At 33.7% G+C, this 23,428-nt stretch overlaps 2 protein-coding genes across 2 annotated transcripts in view; both read left to right on the forward strand.

Moving 5' to 3' along the window:
• Nucleotides 1–287: 287 nt before the first annotated feature.
• tth (toothrin) lies at nucleotides 288–3,393 on the forward strand. The gene is made up of 2 exons (XM_014245422.3): nucleotides 288–1,015; nucleotides 1,111–3,393. Exons 1-2 carry the CDS (start codon nucleotides 693–695, stop codon nucleotides 1,910–1,912), a joined length of 1,125 nt encoding a protein of 374 aa, XP_014100897.2. The 5' UTR covers nucleotides 288–692; the 3' UTR covers nucleotides 1,913–3,393.
• Nucleotides 3,394–9,903: 6,510 nt separating this feature from the next.
• The window catches only part of Drak (Death-associated protein kinase related), a 168,924-nt gene continuing 155,399 nt past the window's right edge, over nucleotides 9,904–23,428 (forward strand). The window contains exon 1 of the mRNA XM_014246140.3: nucleotides 9,904–11,373. Coding sequence (XP_014101615.2) covers nucleotides 11,246–11,373 — 128 coding nt within the window. The 5' untranslated portion in view covers nucleotides 9,904–11,245. The remainder of the gene's footprint in view (nucleotides 11,374–23,428) is intronic.

A 23,428-nucleotide genomic window follows, 5' to 3' on the forward strand; every position in this document is an offset into this window, starting at 1 on the left:
CCGTTTATTATCGATAACACAAATTTATAATCACGAAAAAGCAATATCAAGACTAGTAATGTGAAGAATTGAAAGAATAATAGAAGGAATTATGAAAATACAAGCTGAACGGTAAACTGTATTTTATTTTTTAAATTTAATTTATTTATACGAATTATAAATATTACATGAATATATTTGTAATTGCAATGTATCGTTAGTTATCGATATCTGAACCAACACATCACTTGTCGTATGGAAATGTCATATCAAAACGGAAATGGCGAAAGTTGACGAAAAAGGAACATCAGGATTAGTAATGAGAAGAGGTGAAAGCAAGAATAGTAGAAAGAATTATAAAAATTCAATTTTTCGCACTATCAGTTCGATAATATTTATACAAATATATATGTACACATATATAGTAAATATATTCATAATAAAATGGATATAAACGGTCAACGTGCACTAAAAATAAACTAGAGCTTATATTATAAAAATAATATCTGGCTTAATCAGAATTTGAAAAGCAAAGCGGAAGTTCATAAATAGAGATAAGAGCATAATTTTTATTCTGACGACACAGCAACAGCCAACTCATATACAGCAACAGTTGCTGGTGCAGTATACTGCACTGTTTTTTTGGAAGAGCAATCGCTTAAACTAATCGAACTACTAATTTCTTATTACATTTGGAGGCTCGTGGGTGGTTTATGCCAGGCAGAATAAACATGACCTCAGCCGTCGATATACAGATTGACTCGGCACCCAATTTGCATAAAATCGAGAATTTCTTTAAAGATGTGTCGTATCGTGAAACTATTGAGTTCAGTGCTAATTTTAACACGCGCTTGTGCTTAGAGCGGCGTCTACGCTTGCCCTTTTTCGATCCACAAACCCGCGTTGCTCAAAGTCATTCACATCTATTTATGGATAAAGGGCAACGAATGCCGGGGTTTCGCCAAGGGCAAATATATACATATCCGTCAACACGTTGGCGTAAAAGCCGGCGACAATATCTAAATAAAATGTATAGGTAAGTGATAACCTAGCAGAGAATCAACTTCTCGTCGTTACACAGCTTATATAATATTATATATATTTTTAATAATGTGCCGACAACGCTTTAAGGTTTCCCGATCGGCCATTTCAAGCCTTGCGCAAGGAACATGAAGCACATACAGCTATTGGCACAGCGTCACCATTAGTCAGTTCGAGTATTGCGTCGACACTCGATTCTGATTTGAATGGCACACTGCTTGATGAATCGTTATCGTTAGGCGCCGCTGGTGGCGATACATCTGACAGTAAAGATAGTCAGCAACTTGTTATGCAACAACAGCAGACGCAACAAGCTATTAAGGAGGACATGTCGAAAGAATGGTTCTATGATGACATTGAAATGAACGAGTTGGATGCAATAGAAGAGCCCAAATCGCCTGCTGATGATGAATTTGACTATGATCCCCGTTATGGTAGTAAAAAGCGACGAAAACGGCGTCCAAGTAAACGTGCCTCGACTGCTGCCGCTGAGGGGGGTGTTGGTGGTGGTGGTAGTGGCCGTCGTCGTGGCCAACGTGGACGAACTTCAGCTGCTGCTGCCGCCGCTGCTGTTGCAGCTTTATCTGATGCCTCACTCTCCACATTCGATGCAACCGATTGTAACAGCAGTAGTTTGACCGGTGACATTACAGCAACACCGACCTCGACAACTAGCAGTGGTCGAAAATCGCGTGGTACTGGCGGCACACGAGGCCGACGCCGCACAAAAGTCAACACTGCAAATATCTGTGATCCACCCAGTCCGGGTTTGAATAGTGAACCACCGTCCTTCGAGAGTGCTGCAGCGCTTGTTGGTGTAATGGGTGATTTGACAGGTGTGAATGTGAATGATGAACAAGGTGATTTAAGGAACTATCGCAAATTTCTGTAACAATATGACAAGAATGTGAACTGCGAGAGCATGTGTGTGGTTGTTGCTGATGAAAAGCTTAAATCCGAAGCGAACTGTTTGTTGGATATTTAGTTGTTGTCCACATATTACTATGTATGTTCACACACACGACGTAACGTTTTGTACCTTGTTGCCTGTAAGCGTGTTTTTTATTCACATAAGTTTACACTATAATCCGCAAGTTTTCTATTTCATCTTCAACACATTTTCGTTTGAAAGCGAAATTATTATATTCTGCGCATAAAGAATTCAACTAAACGGAATTTACGAAACTTTATTAGAAATTTGTTTTATATTTTCCTTTAAAAATTTAAAATATATACCAAAGCACAAGTAACCATGTTTTAGAACGGTAACGGTTATTTTTTATTTTGCTGTGTCGTTGTTTAATATAATGACTTCAAATTTGTAAAGCGATTAAAATATTACATTGAATTAAATTTTCCATACAGGTGGCTATGCAATGATAGATTTGTTGTTATTTTTATTACAGACATATAAGCTTGTTATTATACATACATACATATTTACATATTTGCAGCAATAAACTAAATAATAGAGTGCTAAATACATATTTTTGTTGTTGTGCGTAACTCAATAGCATATTTCAATAGAAAATTTTATTTTTTGTTACTTAAATAATCAATAACTACGAAATAGTTAGCAAAATGAAATGATATTTTGTTTTACATATATTTATTTGTGCAAGAAATTTGCATACGTTGTATTTAAATGGCAAGGAATTGTTAAAAAAAATATATACATAAAAGCGGTTTCTATTGTGTAAAATACACTTGTAGATAATGATATGTACAATATCTATAATTTTCTGAAAATATTTACATAAGCGCGCTAGGTAGTACGAATACAAACATACATTTAAATATGTTTGTACACTAATTGAATTTTAATAAAATTACACGATTTAATATGTAATTTTACAAAACAAAAAAAAAAAGTAATAATATTCGAAACACAATTTTACAAAACCATTTTGGAATATTATCGATGTGTGAAAGTCAAATAAAAAATAATATTATATAAGTTATTACTATGAAGTCATTTTGTAATTGTTATATAAATTTAAAAAAATATATTATTATTATTTAGAAATTACTTTACTTACACTTAGCTGTTTCTTCATAATTCATAGAGGCGTTGAAATGTTATATAGTAAGCACTTTTCACACATTTACCGTTATTAGATATTTATAAAATAAAATAACCAACTCTTTGTCACTTAAATTTTGTTTTAAGATTCGCTGTGCTATTCATTATTAAGGTTTTATTTTCAAAAACAAAAGAAAAAAGAACAAAAAAAGAATACAAACTTCTTTGACTGGCTGTAAACCTATGAAAACAAATTGTCAAATTTTCATGAAACATATTTATGAAGAGAAATCGAAATCAAATTTGATTGTAGCGCTCAATTGAAAATAGCCACAATTACGAAATATTTGTATACACACATATACATACATATGCAACTTTTTATGAAAATTATACCAAACAAAATTTAATATTTTAGAATTTATATGTAATAAATTTATACACAAATTGTAAAAAATAAAATATGCACATTTTTAGTTATCAAAATTACTTAATTGTATGTGTAATAAAAATAAAAAAAAACATTAAAAATACTGAATTTTTTGCATAAATATTATTTCTATACAAGAAAGCGACTGTAAATCACCTTTTCTACAGTGATTTGCATGTTTAGTACTATTGTACCGTTATTTTAATTTTTCACGCATTTTTTGGTATTCAGGCATTTTTTATAGACTTTTTAATATGACTTGCATTATGCAAAAGTTTTCAGCTTCTTCAGATAAACGCTACAGCTTTAAAAAAACATAAACAAAAACACCAAATAATAATAAATGGCAACCTCATTTAAATATATTTACATTCAGTATTGATTTCACGCAAATATTTGCATCAAAGTGCTTAAATAATTCCTAATTGCCTTCATATTTAATTTTGTTTTTCTTAATGCATTCACAAAAATAATTAATTAATATATAAAACATTGCAATCAAGTATTTAGCACAAATATGCAAGGGAAGTCGCGCCAAATAATTGCTTGGCGCATAGAAATGCCACATCCCAAGGGACTGTGTGCTAAATAAATCGTTAATATGTGGCGACAAGATTCTCAAGCATCTCGCAAATCTTCACAGAAGTATATGCAACAGAACTCATGCACACACGCATGCATATATACTTATATATTTATGTATATATCTAATGCATTAGATGCCTATAGCTATAAAACACTTTTAATGTGGCCGCAAGTTTGCAAAAAAAAAGGATACTGGGACGCCACTAAATGATCAACAACATAATTCTTTATGTTGCGGATTTCGTATGTATGTGTGTATGTAAATAGATATTCCAAATAGTTTTATGAATTCTTTTACCTTTCGGGATTAAAAACCAATAAATGAGCCCTGAAAGGCAATTTTGTAAAAACAATAAAAACTACGAACGGTATTAAGGGGGTATACTAGTGTAGAATTTCAAAAAAAAATCGATTTTTTCATATTTTCAAACTTTAAATATTTAAAAATATGTCTATATGTATATTTTTGAAAATGTAAATTAGTTTTAGAGATATAGACATTTTACTGACCCGCCCTCCAAACTGGTTCGGTTGGGTCTAATCGAACAAAAGTTTAAATGCGTTTTTCTCAGACCAGACTTTTTCAATACGATACCCACAATTTCTTGAGTTATACTATACCGATTTAGAAGAAATTTTTAGAGAATTTTCTTTATAAACCTCTTTCGAGTATGAACTAACCTCTTCCCTAAATTTCAATTTTTACTATTTTTAAAAAATACGAGAAAATAAAAATATGGTAAAAATAATCTTTTTTTTTCAAACAGTCGCCATTTTGTCAATTTTTTTTTTTTTACTTAATGCTAGTTCATACAATTGCGACATCATTGCAGATTGATAACCTTTTTTTTCATTTCCGATGACTAGAAGGGTTGAAATCATAGGTATGGTCATGTGGCAATTTTTTGATACCCCCCTTTCATCAGCTGGCAGTTTTTTAAATTTTTAACTTTTTTTTAACTTTTTTTTTACTTTTTATTTCAATTTTTTATGTACGCTTGTCACATTAATAAATAACTGATAAAAAAAATCGATATTAAAAGTTTTGGTTATCTCTTTTTTTACGGTACTTTAAAAATTACCTAAAATTCATATCTTAGACCAGAATACCCCTTTAAGAAAGGACTGAATTGAAAAATGAATATACACATACGAGAACGGCTCGTTCCAGTTATTGTACGTTCTCTCGTCTTATAAAGAACTCCATTCCAGCTATGTAGTTTCTATCAATGGGCATCTCGGTGGAGCTGTTAAAGTTAGACTATACGATATGAATACCATTGTTTTCATCGAGAAAAAATATGCTCAAACCCCAGTAGGAGATTTAAAAACTGGTATAGCAGTTTTGTGGGAACGAGTTCAAAGAATCTCTTGTTTTACTCATACTAAATTAAAAAAAAAAAGAAACAAGGAAAACGATAACTTCGGCTGCTTCCGAAGCTATAGTATCCTTCACGGCTGCATTTCTTATAGCAAAAAACGATATAAAAAGATCTTTATCTTGATTTTAAACGATCAGTTTGTATGACAGCTATATGCTATATTTATTCGATCTAAACAATTTCTCCGCAGATTGTAGCGATGCTTTGGATAATAAACTGTACCAACATTCGTGCAGATATCTTGCCAAATAAAAAAGTTTTCCATACAAAAACTTGATTTCGAACGATAAATTTGTTAGCCAGCTTTATCCAATAGTGGCCAGATATCGGTTGTTCCGACTAATGAGCAGCTTCTTGTTGAAAAAAAGACGTGTGCAAAATTTTAGATCAATATCTCAAAACTGAGAGATTAATTCGCGTATATACAGGCGGACAACATGACTAAATCGACTCAGTTTGTCAAACTGATCGAATATATGTATGTATATATACTTAACAGGGTCTCCAACGTTTCCTTCTGGATGTTACAAACTTCGTAACAGAAGGTATACTTTTCAAGGTATAAACATTAGAGTTGTTTGAAGTTGAAAAAACAATTGTTTACAAAAAAAATATTATTTTTCTAACAACCAAAGTTGTTGGAGTTTGATGGCAGCAGGCGAAAAGAAGAGTAATTAATAAAAACAAGAAATCACGAATAGAATTCATTTTGGAATAGAATTCCAAATAAAAAGTGAGGTTAAGTTAGAGAACTATTTTTCTCCTATTTAGTTATTTTATTTTTCCTTTCTGTATATCAAATTCTTTCTTTTAGCACGTCTCCAGTTGATAAATATTTCTTTTAAGTGACCTAACTACTATTTTATGTAAACTACGTTTTGAGTAAGTCTCTTCAGTTACGATTTTTTGAATTATTATGAATATTTTAGCCTTACCCACAGTTGTGTGAGCCTTCTTGCAAAAAACTTTAGGACCACTGTGTACATGATACTCGTTATTTATTAATTAACTTGCTAATTGACTAAATTAATGGGCTAGCTGAAGCAAATATAGTAGGGCGGTATTCATTAGTACGATGCCAAAACAGCAACAACATACCTTATATCACTATAATTCTCAAAAAAAAAGAAGCGCTTTCTAAAGTTACGACGTCACTCGACTACATTGTCGTCGCCATGTCAACAATGTGGTGTTCCCAATATTGGTGCCGGCGCCAGCTATGAGTTATTGCGATCCGGCTCGCTGAAGAATTCCGCAGTGACAGTGGCAGGTAAAGAGATGGCAGGGGTGGGTGTATTAACGCCGATGGCACGCATTTTCTGTTGTTGTTTTGGGTTAAGGGAAAAAATAAATAAATAAACTTGGGGGGGGAAATGCGTCTATTTTAAGGTGCTGAAGCATTAGGATTGCGCACACGGTGCTGCTGCCTGCCTGCATTCCTGCACTTCAACCGTGTTTAGGCGCTTATGATTGTCATCAACAAATGCAAACGCAAATTTACAGCAACCACACATACAACACGCCTACATACATTTGTACATATTTATAAGTGAGCATGTCTGTGATCTTGCGGCGCGCGTCGTCCATACCATAGTTTTGGCAAGAATGCACCACGTTTTTGGATCAACATTGCCAAAGTTAAGTCATTTGGCGTTAGACCTATTTTTAGTAGGTGCGCCGACGACGACGACGATGATGACGACGACGCCGGCGTTACAAAGGAATCCGTCGACGTTGTTTTTTGTTAAACACTCAGAAAATATCTAATCGTAAATAGCAAATGCGACTAATGAGAATGATGCAGACGCAGCTTTTAGACACCGCCGCCACTCACTTAACGATTAAGTTCAACAAACTAGTTGGCATTTGGCAGCGGAACAGCGGGCTGATTGTTTAATATGTTTTTTCAGTGAGCGTATAGTTTTGATAACAATGCGTGAGGTCAACAATGAAAAGCGCAGCTGTGATCTTTTACACTTGAAAAATTGCCAAGACTTTACTTCCTTACTTGCGGAGTCGAAAAATAGAAAGGAAAATGCGTAAGCATTTGTATTTTCATTAAAATTTAGCATCGAACATTGAACTCGGCGATTGTTTTGGTTAGTTGAAAGGTAAATTTCACGTGCGAGATTTAAGAAATTCTTTGTCAGCCACCGCACATGATTGTTAGTACCAACGTTTTCGACGTCAACAGGATTAGAGCACCGAAAAATGGCCCTAGACTCGAGCTGTCGTGGAAGCGCATGATTCTTAGTGTAGTAAAGCCTTCAGCTAATTAAGGTTCTAAGTGGTTGTAATACCGTTAACACTTCTTATATCCTCTGGATTACTTTTGGTACCAGTTTTTCCTCACAATATTATCCTCGCTGTATTTGTTGTTGTGAAATTTTTATTTAGAAAAAAGTGAAATAAAGATTGAAATTAATTTATAGTGTAATAAATATAAAGGAATATACATTATATCCGGTTAACCACAGTAAAATCCCGCAACAATTTGGAGACTTTTATGCAACTCACCAACAAACCCCTAAGGATAAGAGACGCTATAGTGGACTTTTTAAATCTTCGAATCAAGAACTCTGTTTCCAGGGAAGGCTTGTTTACATATTGAAAAAATATATAGCTTTAGGTCTATGAAATCACATTCAGAGCAATTTGGTGAACGTTCTAACGATACAACGACAAAAACATAGATATAGATAAATATCATGAAAATGAACTTTTCCAGCCCTCAAACTCTTCAACTTTCCATCTAGGCAAATTCTGTGAAAAAATATTTAACTATGCTTGTCTTTCTTTTAGGCTTCTATTTCTAGGTTTTACGTGCAAAAATCTACTACACGCGCTTTCAATAAAAAAAATAAAGACCACACAAATTTACAAATTTACTAAATACAACTATTATACAGACGTTCTTTACGATTATGGCCACATCTGCATTTGCACCTCATTGTATTCATTTGCTGTGTATAGGGAATTTAGGAACGTCAACATTTGGTGGAATGTGGAATTTAGCGCACATTCACTAAAACGCGCCCTGTGTGCCCATTCACTTGCCTAGCAGCATCAGTATATCCGTAAGTGCAACACAGCCAGCTGCCGCTAGACATCCATTCCACTTAGCCGATGGCTGCGCACGCTCTCGTTCGATTGAGTTGTTTGTGTTGAAATTTAAAGATCGCGTAAATCCGTTTGGGGTTTTTGCACTTCGCCTCTATCGGCGCTTCAATTGCAGATACGTTATATGTGTATAAAAATACTGCGGATTATTTTTAAAATCAGCGTGCATATTCGCATTCTTGCATATCCCACACACACAAGCATCGACGCGTACGAACGAGCACGCACTGCCAATGCGCGTCCACTGTAATGTAATGTACTAACAAATTTGAATTCACAAGCGGAAAATATTTCCGATGTAAAATTAGTACACAATTAGCTGTATTATTGCGCGATGATATATCTCAATCGCTTGTTTTTATTAGTCATTTCAGAATTTAATGCATTCATTACCGATTTTTATTATATATTTTTATTTTTGACTGCACATAAAGTGTTCAAAATACTACGATATTTTTAGTATTTGTTTTTGGGATATGCATTAGAACTACAATATATGTATGTGTACCGAAAGAATTTATACAAATCAATAAGGCATATTTATTATTCAATTTACCTGACGACACTTAACGCTTTGGACATCCTTGAAAAACTGTACGCTCGAACTATGGATAGAGGGTAACTGATGGTAATCGAATTCCTGTAACCCTTTTTGTTTACACAGAAGGAAGTTACGCAAATGGGAAGGTCGTCAGCATTAAGCTCGACTTGCATCAGCAATATCAGCAACAAAATTAAATGTGAAAATGAGTCGGCTACCATATATTTATAAAGAGCTAACTTGATGTAAATGAGCTATTTATCAACCTTGACTAATCAGATTAATTGGTCCAATAAAACATATACACAAATTGATATCAACTATTTACTCAATAAAATCAAAATTTCTTTCTTCGCAATACAATTTGTATCCGGTGCGAAATTTAAATACCGGAACTCCTATAGTAATACATAAAAAGTCAATTTCAACTGACTAAGCAAATGTCAACCAATAAGCTCAATAAACATGGCTTAGCGTTACCAATAGCTTTTGAACCACGAATTTGCGCAGCTGTTCAGAGTGCATTTAAATTGCTAATTAATTGTATACTTCACGCATTTTATAAATAAAAAAGTATTTGAGCTAAGTTATTTGAGCAATTTCTATTAGATTTTTTCGAATATAATTTTTATTTTAATTTTGTTAACAAAATATAGTTACAACATTTCTGCCCAATTGGCTCTTCCAATCGTAAGCTATAGTTGCCACTCGCTTGTGTCTTATTTTCATTGCAGTATTTGAAAATGTCTCAATTACCAAATGCAATTGAAATTGGTTGGCAACACCGCAAGAATCTGCAGCTGTCAGCGAAATGGCGCTGCTAAGCATGAAGAGAAAAATGTTGAGGCATTCGAAAATCGCTCTTTGTACATTGAAGTTGGAATGAATGTGGAAAGCGGACGTTGCACAAAACATGTTTTCTTAAATCTAAATCTGATATTAAGTTTTTCGGAATTAAAAAACTATCGGTTTGGTGAAGAAGTGAATAAAGTGTTGTTTGAAGTAGCGAAAACCGATTGAATTGCAAAAGTTTCAATATAATCGTGGTATTAATTTTGAGAAATCACATTCTGATAGAAAAAAAACTCTGTTTGCTTGCTAATTCGGTCGCTCGCCCGCCTTTCGTCGCGTTGCGTTGTTTGTAAAACGAAAACAAGGAGAACGAGCAAAGAAAATTTAAATAAGTTGCAACTTCACTCCTGCTGTTAACAATTACGGCAACGATTCAAAACCTTAATCATTTTCTAAGTGTGTAATAAAATATTTTGACAATTTCTAAATCGAATGAAGGATTTGTGTTGCAGCCAGTGCATAGAACACAATCTAATTGTATTGGAGACAAAATTCTATTAATGAAGGTAGTTAGTTGAAACTCAAAAAATGTTGAGTTAACCCACGAACGTACCAAGTGTAGAAACGAACGTACGAACAAACGAATGGAAAACGAAAGCTGTAAAAAGTAGAAGATGTAGTAGAGCAAAAGAAGAAGTGGTTAAATTGGATGCGAAATAAAACGTAACTGGTAGACAACGAAAAATATAGTATACGTACATAAAACAGTGAGGAAACATATAACATATCAGTGAAGCTGAAGAATAATTTAAAACCAGAATAGCAAATTTGAAACAAGTTTGCATTCCGCAATTTACTATACAAATTGTGTGTTTTGTGAAATTGCAGCGTGTATTGAAACACCAATGAAATTCACATCTCTGATTCATTTTAACAGTTATAAAAATATAAATAAATAAAAAAAATTACATTGCGCTCTCGCTGTGTGTAATCTTTCGAAATTAACTCCACGCTAACGCCAAAAAAAAAAACAAAATAAAAATAATTCAAATACCTATCAAATAGTGTCTGCTCTAAAGTTGTTACTGCTGCATCATTTAATTTAACATAAAATCAACGAAAATAAAAAATTATTACCTACCTGAAAATATAAAAATAATTTAGTGTACGCGTGCGCGCAGCAAATAAATGTTTCAAAAATCCTGCTAAAAAGTGTAAAGGTTAATCGGAATTTCTTGTTTTTGCATAATTTTGCAATTTTTCGCGATTACTGTGAAGTTTCACTTCGTTGTGTGTTAAAAAAAATAGCTAAAAAATTTTGTCATTTTAACATTGAACGACAAGTAAACAAAATGTTTACGGAAGGCATTTTCCCGATTGGTGATGGCCTCTTGGACATCAATGAGGATCGGCTTAAAGAGCTGTTGGTTGCGGACGATATTAATGAAATATACGAATTGGAACAAACACCATTTGCCAGGTGAGCATGCGCATGTATTTTACATGCATATAACACTAAGGGTAGTTCTGTTTTTATAGTATTTTCTTAACTGTGATTAGTATGCGTATGCAATTATAAAGTAAATTTATTATATTAAATGTATAAGAATGAATTTCGAAATGGTTTCTTTTAGTGTGCGCAAAAAATATTTTGTTGCTTTAGTACGAGCATTTTTCACGTGTGATTGTTTACTGCTTTTTGAAAAATCAAATTAAGATTTTATATTTCCAAATAACGGTACTATATTTCGAAAATATTTATGGTTTGCAATATTTGTCGAGATTTGCAAAGAGAGTTTCAAGAAATTTTCTAAAAGCTGATCTTTGAAGTAAAATTAAGTTGTGTCGCTCCAACACAATTTAGAACGGTATTAAAAATTTAAAAACCGGTATAATATAAATTTTTTATCAATTCCGTCATTGCTGAATTTAATTCAAAATGATAAAAATGCGAAAGATATCAATTAGCTGGTAATTTTTCGCTGCTTCTTACCACAAGAGTAAGCAACAATTTCGTATTTATACACATTTGTACTTATAATAGCTATAGGAACATTATTGGAAGCGTATTAGGAATGTATGAACATACATAAATACATACAGATACATATGTATATGTATGTATGTACATATGTATGTATGTGTTGTTATACATATGTATGTACTATAACTGGTTAGCACGCTAAGCTCTTTTAATACCTAGTCTTACCAACCTTACTGGCAATCAACGTCCGCAAAGCAAAGCATCCATTCATTTAGCCAAGCAAACGGTTAGTCAGTTGGACAAATCAAATTGCCGTAATTCTTTTTATATGCGATTTAATTTTGCTTTGTTAGCAATTTTTTGCAACTTGTTGTTCGGTAGCTGGTGACCATGTTTTTTTTTTGTGTTGTTTTGCCATTGCATGCTGAATTTGTTAGCTTAGCACAGTCACATTTTAGTGAAACAGACAAATATCTTTAGCTAGCAGTTATTGTATATATTTTTCATTGTACATACATACATATGTATGTCTATCTATCTATTTATGTAGGTATGTATGTGCAGAAGTATTTTTGAGCGTTTCAATTGCTTTATCATCACTTTTAATATCACAACTCTAGAGGTATTATAATTGAACTTAACGGTTTGAATTTTTTTATATTATTTTTTATTAAACAATTTCTGTGTCTTTTTTTGCACAATCCGTTTTTTGCGCAAAAATTTTATGTACACTTATTTATGTATCAAATTAGCAGTTTTGTAATGGATGTGCCGAAATTAACGCAATATTGCAATTAAATACAGGGTGTTCTAAAATTAACGCAAGATTTAAATTTGTCGCCATTTATGTAGTAAAGTGTTGACAATACAAAAATGTAGCGTTACACGATGAAACAATGTCTCTTCATTATTAAAAAATATTTCAAATATTATATAATGAAAGCTTGGCGGCCGCAGTTCGAAAATTTTATACAAAATATGGTCGAAATAGTACTTTAACTATTTTTTAAATATTTTTTTTTCTATTTAAGTCCAATCTTGTGTTACTTTTGTGACACCCTTTATGTTCCTCATTAAATAAAAAAAAAATATTTTGAAATTGAATAAAAATATAGACTAGCATATTCTTTAATATGATGCCTGCTGGTATCCATTCTTAACAGATATTTGTTAATTTATTGCACAAATTAAAAGCGCTAATCAAAAAAAGTGTTAACAGCTGGTTTCGCATTGTTGCTGTTTTTTGTTTGTTTGTTTACTTGTGAATATGCTTGACATTTTCGGTTTTAACGTAGTTTCCTCACCTTTATTCTGTACTCTCACTGTTGCTTCGAAATTCGTGCACATATGTATCCACACATGTCTTGTTATTTATATGTCTTGTTATTTATATGTATATACATAGGTATGTGCATATACATATGTATGTATGTAACCTGTGTATCTATAAAAAAAATGGATTCATTTATATATACTTCAAGTTTCTAACCTCGTGTTTGCATCTTCGCTGTCAACTGTAAAGCAATTAAGCTCTAGTATTTACGAGTCGTTGGAATTTTATCAGCATGAGATAATGGGCATGCAAATACAAACTCTACCTGCATTGTTATTACATATTTTTGCGTTCTACGGTATTCCAAAAGCAAAATATAGAAATAGAGACACAAGTGTAAAGTCCAAAAAATAGTTAGAATTTGCTAAGGGTTTATATCGCCTAATGAATTTCAAAAAATAGATTTTTTAGTTATATATCGAATGTACTATATATGTTTGAAAATATTCTCCGAAAATTTAAATTGGATCCGGCAAATAGTTTCGGAGATATTAGCGTATTTATAAGGTATTTATAAGAATTTTTTCAACTTAGTATAATTGGCTACCAAACTTCAAAAGCATTTTTCTCGAAACTCTGTTTCTACCGAATTGAAATTTTCACATGACATATTTGTCAGGTATTTATTGAAAAAATAATATTTTTCATAATAATTTGGATTTTTAAGTTTAGGAAGGTTAATGTTTTTTTACCATTATTCTATTATTATTTCCTTCCTATTTTACAAAACCTGCTTTAACCGAAACGTGGAATTAACAGCTTTCCAACTCAGCGGCAGATTTAGTAAAACTTCAGCTCTTTCAACTTACAAATGTTTTACTGTGTACGTTATGCCAGCATAGAATAATTAGATTTCTGTTAATCTGGCTACACACTTCAGCGGCAATTTACATTTTTAATGAGTATATGCATAAATAAAATAACAGCACATACCACATATTTGTCAAAATGCATTAAATTTCATAAATGAAATTAAGAACAGCACGACAGAATATTACAAATTGCTGACAACAGGAAGTCAATGCCACCACTTGTGGCCAATACAAGCGCGGTGAGTGACGTGTTGTCGATTGGCGAGCAACGAGCAGCGAGTGCGTGTTTACATAGCTACTTCGTTTCGACTGTGGGCATTGCTATCATATTTTCTAATTAAGCCAAGCTTGGTAACCGCTTTGACAAGTTACATTGTAGACACTAAGATTGAAATGCACAACCTACTATTCGTGTTTGTTGAAAGGTTTGCTTAAGCAACTTTTATGAAACTCGGTTACCATATATTTTAGATAGAACATTAAATAATCTGTATATAATATTTAAAAAATTAGCAGCATTTTTGAAGAGCTAAAATGCACTATTTACTTTAAAATTTTTTCTTGTAATCGATAATTTATCGACTTTAGATATATTGTATACACATTTATTTTAATAAATAAATAAATAAAATAAGTGTTTTTACAGATTTTAATGTAACTTAATAATCGGCGTTTAATTTTTAAAAATTTTGAATTCACATGATCCCGTAGCTGATGTCCGGAAGGACTTCCGAAAAAAGGTGGCTGGCGGTGAGAAAGATTTTTCTGCCTAAAATTCTCTCAATTCTAAAAACAAAAACAAAAAGTATTAAAATAGACGAATACAGGTATCGAAAAACTAAAGTTTAAATTTTTGTTTTTCAAAATGTCGGTTTCCAAAGTCGTTTTATGTGAAAAGCTGAAATGTAGTGTAGTCGCTAAAAAAATCGAAATTATTATCGAAAATTTATGCTTTCGATTATTACCTGGCAAATACATATATCTGATCCTGAGAAATTTTCCGCATCGATTCAGAAAATAGCATTTCGAGAAAAACGCGTTTAAAGTTTTGGAAGCCAATTTTACTAAGTTAAAAATTTTTTGCCAATACGCTCATATCTCCGAAACTAATTGCCAAATCTTCTACAATTTTTCGGAGAGTATTTACAAAAATATGTACATTTGATTTGTATGCAAAAAGAAAAATCGTTTTTTTGAAATTCACTAGTGCATTTAACCTCAAAAATACGTGTATCCTTTTGTGAAATTGGCTGTATTTTCAAAAAAACTAATCAGTATTATTAAATATATTATATAATTATTACTAAACCATTATACCAAGCATAGCACACGTGTACAGTGATTTAGAACCAGTATCACCGGTACTAAGGTTTCTACTAAATGACCTTCAAATGCCATCAATCGAAGCAACCTACCGAAACCCAAAAATGCAGCCATTATCTGCTTTTATTATTTCCCCTCCTTTGCGTTGTTGCCACAAAAACACAATTTCAAACATTTTGAATTTTAATTTCAACTAAAAAAAAATATATATGTATATAAAATGTCTAGTCTGCATCAATTTCTTCTAATGTCTTGACGAAAACCTGCTATAACAAAGAAGCTGCAAAGTAAAGGTAGAGAGACAGTCAATGGAAGCTGTCGGATTTCGGCTGCCAAAAGCGAAAACTGAAGCAAGCAAAAGCGAGAAAATAAGAAAAAATCCAACAATGGCATCAGTAACAGCAACAACAACAACAACAATAACTCTTAAAAGAAAGTCGTAAAATGAAACTGCAGTCCAGTTAAAGACTAGGTACTATGCATTGCGACGCGCCGGCTACAAGTCCATGCGGTTCGCTGCCAGCGTCCATTGAGCTGGTCAGACAACGTCGTTAGCAGCGCGGCAGCAGAAGCAGCAACAATAACTGCCAGTCCAACTTGAAAGCCACAACAACAATTCGCTGCAGCAAGCAGCAAAGCAACAAGACCAGTACAATAAACCAGACCCGGCTCAACCAGTGCCCGAACGAGCGCGAACAACTGCAAAACAAGATACTTTTTTGTATTGTTTTAATACTTTTAGTATTTTGTTATACTCTTTTCTTTTATTGTTTATTTTTAATTTCTTTTGTATTTTTTTTTATACACACACAATCTTTCGCAATAAGCTGAATTAGTAACGAAATTGAGTTAATTCACACATAAACTGTTACTTCTTGCCCCTTTGCTTAATGCCCAGTTATTTGTCATTTATCGTTCTTTGTGAGTTTCGCAATACTTGCTGTTTTTCATAATTGTGGCAGAGCGGCGTTGATGACTCCTCTTCTCAAAAGGCTACAAAATGTATCGACTTTGGTTTCTGCCATATCAGCTGTATGCTATATTTTCACTTCCATACATTTGCAATGTTTTATATGTGCTTATGTTTAATTTGCAAAAATTTGCATCATTTTCTATTGGCTAGTTGTTCGTCGTTGTCCGTGCTGTTGCTGAAGCTGAGCTTTCGGCGTAACTTTCTGTTCTTGATTTGCATAAATATTTGCACATGTTCGTTCTTACCAATATACATTAGCGTAATATACATACATATGCATATATGCAATGCACTTTTCATATTCTGTCATAAACTTCTATTCCTGCCTCGTACATATATACATACATATGTATATGTGCACAGTGGCAGTTTTTGTTTGCTTTGCATTGAAGTCTCCGCTCTGGTCGTTTTCTGTCAATGCAGCTGACCAGCTGCTCATATGTATGTTTGCTTGTTTGGTTTTTGTTTTCGTAAAACTGCATGCACTCGTTTAATTACTCATATCACATGCCCGTATGTTTGGCGAAGTAAGGGTTTCACTATTCGATTTGATTAACTTTCAGCTTAACTTTACTTTTATCCATTTTCCTGCAATTTTTATACCTTGAGCATCCAGAAGGAAACGTTCGAGAACCTATAAAATATATAATATATAAATATAAAATAAAATATATAATATATAAATGTTCAGCGTGGTGAGCACTGTCGATTTAGCCAAGTCAGTCTGTCCAACTGTCTGTATATGTTCGACGAATCCCTCAATTTTTAAGATGTTCAAAAAATACGTATTTTTCTCCCCAAGAAGTTACTCGTTTGTCGGAACCCCCGACATCAGACCACTATAGCATATAACTGTCACACAAGCTGTTCGATTAATATCAAGTCCTTGTATGGAAAACTTTTTTATTTTACAAGATATCTGCAAGAAATTTGGTATAGATTACGGTCCAAGTCAAGGCTATAATCTCCGAACATATTGTGCAGTTCGGATCTCTAACGCATATCGCTGTCATACAAACTGATCGATCAAAATCAGGATAAATATCTTTTTGTGCCCTTTTAGGGCCAAGAGTATAGCACTGTGAGGGTATTACAGCTTCGGTGCAGCCGAACTCACCATTTTTCTTCTTTATTATAAATTTTATCAATATTGCCCATTTTATCCCATTCCATATACTTTTAATTAAATTTTGACAAATAACTCCAAATTCAGTAATTTTTACGTAGTAATTTCATCAATTAACAAAGTGTATTATTCTTGCGTTTTTAAATGAATAAAAAATTCTGCCTTTTCCTTTATATTCTTCGCAAACAAGCGTATTTTTAATTAATTGCCATTTAATGACAATTTACTCGCTCATTTATCAGGTTATTGCCACCTGAAGAATTTCATCGGCATTGCCATTGACTTTTGTTTGCAAATTTTCGTTAATGTTCCGGGTTATGTTCTCTCTTCTCTTGCTGCCATCGCTTTTCATCGCTTCCACTGAAACGTCATCGTCTGACGAGTAGCGTTGAACGCTGGTTCACGTTTTGTACTTCTTACGTCTGCTTTTTTCCCGAATGTATACTTATTTAACTCTTTACTAGTTGCAACTTTCGATTAAAAAGTCTTTCCGTAATATCTATATACTACTTGTATATATATATTTTGTATTGTCTGCTCTCATTTATTATAAATGCTTTGCAAAATTTTTTTTCGCCGCTCATAACGTCCCCACCTTTGATAGTTTTGTAGTTTATTTCAAAAAACAACAACAACCTATTCTTTTATGCATTCCCTACAATCTTAACAACTCCGACCGTTTGTTTCTTTTCGACGGCTTCACTACTTGCACTCCATGTTTCAACTCTTACCCGCAATCGCCCTTCTTACCTTGCGTCAAGCACCTTTACATTTACCTCTCATAAATATCTTTTTTTTTTTATAACATACATTCATACTAATTTCTTTCCGCATTTCTTGTGAAAAAGTTGTGTTTCTACCGCAGTTTGCTTTTGTTTTTGTACGAGTCAGTTTTGCGTGCCTATAAGCAGTTCACTCAACAAGCGAAGTCACCAAAGCAGCAGCAACAGCGTATCGGCAAAACTTCTGCATATCTCCGACTCTGCCGTTTGCCGCTTCTTCTTATTTATAAATTGTATATAGTTTTTGTTGTTGTTGTTGTTGTTTTTCTGCACCAGCAACTTCTTCCCGTCACTTTTCCCGATTAGCCAAGCTGCTGAACGCCGTCATACATACATACATACATACCCCGCACTGATTGTCTAGTTGCTTGCCTGCCTGCCTGCCTGTCTTCGGTTGCTAGCTGTTGCTGCCTGCATAACATTACTCGTTGTTGTTGTTTTTGCTAGACGCTGATTTGCCTGCTTTGGAGTCTGCAGTTCCGCGTCCAATGACTGTGAAGGTCGTTTGCTTGTGCGCTTATGGATTCTTTAACCACTTTTCAGCTGTTTTCTTTTATATTTTACTTAATTTTTGTTTTTCTGCTGCGATTATTTCACTTTTCTGCGATATTTTACTATCAGCGAACGTCAGTTGCCAGCTTTCAGTCTTACTACATATGTACATAACCTCATCTTTTCTTCTTATTATTTTGCATTTTTTGCTTTTGCTCTTTTTGTATTCACTCCACGTTTAATTCTGCAGTGTTGACTTGTGGAATGCGTTTGCATGTTAAGTGGCGAATATACGTTACTATTCAATAAAAACAAATCCTCCACTCAGGAAGTGGAAAATTAAGAGACGACCGGCCAGTGTGTCGCGAAGATGGGGTGAGTTTTTATAGTGGCATGTTGGGTAAACGAACGCGCAGCGGAAGTTGCCTGCGGCTATGCAAATACGTATAGCCAATACTAGGTTCATGATTTTCATGGTATGAGGAGCATGCGTATGTCTTCGCAAAATATTCCAAATCTTCAGGGCACAATTTGACAACTTTTTGCTTTGTCAAGAATTTTTGACATGTTATAAAATAACCAGGAGGTGGGCTGTGTTTGGAACCATTTTGTTTAATAATTAAATAAAAATAATGTACATGTACAAAATTTATTATCGGTTTCATTTTGAAAAATTTTAGATTTTTGAGATTTGTCTGCTTAAAATTATCTCAAAGCCAAAAACCATAAACATTTATTATGCTAATAGCTGAATATAGGTAATGATCGCAGGACTAAACAAAATTTTTGAGTTTTGACAACATTGCGGCTTACCAAACAAAAAAAAGTCGTTTTTCGTAAAAAAAATTTACACTTCAGAGTGGCTTGAAATGCGAAATTATTATAAAAATCTTATTTTTTCCATCATTTTCTGACAAATATATCTAAGAAGGTCGTGTGCAAACATCAAGTCGATCGGTCCAGCCGTTTCGAAGAAATTTTCCTCACCCTATGAAAACAGCGTTTTGAGAAAAGGCCGTTTAAAGTTTTGGAAAGTTTTCTTAAAAATACGCCCTTATATCCGAAACCATTTGCTGAATAAATTTTTGGAGAACTTACAAATTTTCATCCGATATATGTATGTACGTATGTATATGGAAAAAAATTGATTTTTTGAACTCACAAGTGGTTATAACCCCTTAAACCGACTCTTACTACTTTACATACAATACCCACAACAAAAAGAATTTCAGTTTAAATAATAAGTTTAATAAGTCTGTGCACCAATTTTCTGAACTTTGCCAGAACTACCATAATTACTAGCTTTCTGACAGTTAATATGAACTGTCTTTGCAAAATATATACCATTTAATGTCGAATTGCGACACAAGCAGTACTGTTAAGAATATTTAGCAATTTCGGTTACAAGACAAGACAAGAATGAATGGAAAAATAGTGGAAAAGAAACCCAAAAGCGACATAAAACGAGTCAAGACAACAGCTGCCCAGATACAGGAACCCATAACTACACAGTCAAAATATAAGAGACTATGTAGACATACTTCTGTGAGTATCTACATACATACATACATACATATTTCTGGGGCACCTGAACTATAGTTGTATGGTTGTTTCAACGCACTCAGCTGTTCGGTGCCATTGAGTCGAATGCAATTAGCGCACGTAGGTACACGTAGGTACAACTCGTAACAGGCCAATAACCTTCTTTCTCTTTTCGCACTCACTCACCTTTGCGACGACCGAACTAAGCAACAACGCAACAATGGTCTAACTAAAATTTTCAAACATACATACAGACAGACATGTACATAGTTGTAAGACAAAGGCGCTCAGGCGGTACAAAGAGCCTCCCGGCAGATTGTGCGCCAAATGAACGTAAAAGCGGGGTAAGCGAAGACAACACACGTCGCTGAAATGGCACGGTCACAAGAAGGTTTTAAGCAGCATATTCGTAATAAGAAATACAACATGTATGTTTTTTGCAGCTGATCGCATTATTTAACTGACCAATTACATTTTAACCTATGATGTTTACGAATTCAGCACCTTGCTATACAACTGTTAAAATTTCGCAATTTGTAAAGCAAGAGCCGTGTATGTAACTGTTCTTCATATTTTACGTTAATTCCCAAAAAATATCTTTTATGTAAAGTGTTTTCCATATAACCAGTTATTGTAGTGTGATACTTTATTGTTGTCGTATGAAAATGTAATTTTAACCCTTGTAACACTTTTTAACTCTTTCAACTGTGTATTGAAGAAGAATTAGGTTATGTTTGCCACAAGATGAGACTCCTGACATGAAGTCCTTAGGGCTTTTACTCATGAGAAAGCAGGCACAGAATGCCAGCGTGAATGAAGAGCTGAGCCACTCCCGAAAGATAGAGCGAAAAATAATTCTATATCGTATAGTGATCTGATAACGGCATTCCCGACAAATTAGCAGCTCTTTGGAGAGATCGGGGTGTACGCAAAATTTCAGATTGATATCTCAAAACTGTTTAACTGGTACGCGTGTATACAGAATCAACTCAGCTCCTTACGCAGACTATTAACATATGGTATATTATACTTTATAGGGTTTTCGACGGGATAGGGCTTGTTCAGGGTATAAAAAACTAATTACCATTAAAAAAATTGTGCTGCTTTATGCCACGACTGCCAGAAGAATTCGAACTAACTAAATTCTTTGTTGACAAATGTCATACTTGCTTATTTGTAACCTCTACTGATGGTTATCGATTTTCGATAACATTGTACAATATCATAAATCATCTTTCATACATTTTTCGCGTGAGTCAATAAAAGTTGGTTCTCTTTCGTACAATTCATGCACCATTTACTAAATTCGTGCTTAAAACTAAAAAAAATATACTTTAAATATTTTATTCCAATGCTGCCTGCCTGCCTCAAATATAATTCAGTTAGGATATAACAGCTGTTACCAACGACATTCTCATTACTTCTGCAACCTACTTTGACTTATTTCGTCGCACAAATTTCATTTCCTTCTAATGCGTGACACTTTTAACAAACGACCTAGAAAGTGAGAGCCCCCACCTCTCCTCCTATAAATGATTGTATGTTCGCAGCTGCCATAATGTGCGCCTAAGTTGGAAAATGACGTGCGCGCAAACACCAAAAAACCAACATTTGTAAAGGACATTACCAACTAGTTATAAGTGACGCGGTGGTTGAAATTTCAAATATGAAAAGTTTTACGCAACAAATCGTGCGGCAACAGCTGGAGGGCTGACCTAACCTCAATATAAATGACTGTTGTAGGTGGTGCAAGTGGTGGTGGTAGTGATATCAAAACAAAGACCAAAAACTGATGCACACGGCGTTTCGAGGAACTCATAATTTTTGTTTTTGTTTGTGCTTAATAAAGTCTACACACATAACTGAGGTAGCACTAAGTAGCGTAAGTTGTGCAAGTTTATCATTTGCTTGGCTTTCTCAGCTTTATGTTTGCTAAATATTGGATAACGTGCGGAGTAACGAAAAAATTATTGAATAAGTCATAACTTCGTGTGGATTTAAAATGTCGTTTAAGCAGCTTAAAATAGCCGCAGTCATATGGGGTGCTGAAACCAGACCTCGAAAATAACAAATATTGAATTTAATTGTGATGTCAAGCGGAGGGTGTGTACGGTATGCAAACATAGATACTTGAACATATACACACATTCATGCAACACCCTAACATAATGTTAGATAGTTAGTAGATACGCGTGCTTGGCCTCAGCCATTCCAAGGCTCAGAAGTGGTTTCGCACGGTATAAAAATAGACACACGAATATGGCAAAAGAAATGCAAAAATCGTATATATAAACAACACAAACTTTTAACCACAGGCAACAAGAAAGCGAAAATAATAATAACAATATTGTGGGCCACCACCAAAATGTTTGTGGGGGGCAGCTACGTAACGGTGACGCGTCTGTGCAAATAGCTGCGGTTCAAATTATTCATGCTTGTGGCTAAAAAATATCATTTACTTGGTGTGGCATTTAATTTCAATGGCACTACCGTGGTGGTGTAGCGAGTGCGCGGGTGTGTGTGTTTGTCATTCGTATGCCAATATGTTGAGATCTTGTAAGTGTTGTTTTTGGTGGCGACAGCAGTCGGTTGGGTGGCTGGTAAAAGGAAGGTGAGAAATTGTAGGAGGCGAAAGTGGATTTTTCGTAATTCAATATGCGCTTGAAGGAATTTCATCTGAAAATGTAGTGGTCACTCAAGCGTGGAAGTGGCTGGCAAAAAAAAAAATTATAAAAATTTAATATATAAAAGTTATGTGTTAAAGTGTTTAATATTTGAATAAAAACTCATAAGTTGAAAATTGCTTGTACAAAGATATTTTAAATTTGGGGTTTAAGTGGTCTTGAGCTTTTATATACAAGAGGTTTGGGGGTTTATAATAAGCTAGAGCCTTCGTTTAAAATATTTTTTCGTGTAGGGAAGCCACCACCAGTGGTTATACATATGTATATTCGTTGACAATATAAAATCAATAAAAAAATATCGACAAAAACCATTTTGGATAAAAATTATTAATCGATTAATAGTAGCATATAATATCGATTATTATATGCATTATCGATAAAATAAAAATTGATAAGAATATTACTCAATTAAAAAGACATCCGTACTCAAGTAATATAAAATTAATGCATCGAAAATCTATAAAAAATACTAATCGATAACCAT

This window comes from Bactrocera oleae, chromosome 5, assembly GCF_042242935.1.
Source record: "Bactrocera oleae isolate idBacOlea1 chromosome 5, idBacOlea1, whole genome shotgun sequence".
Lineage (NCBI taxonomy): Eukaryota > Metazoa > Arthropoda > Insecta > Diptera > Tephritidae > Bactrocera > Bactrocera oleae.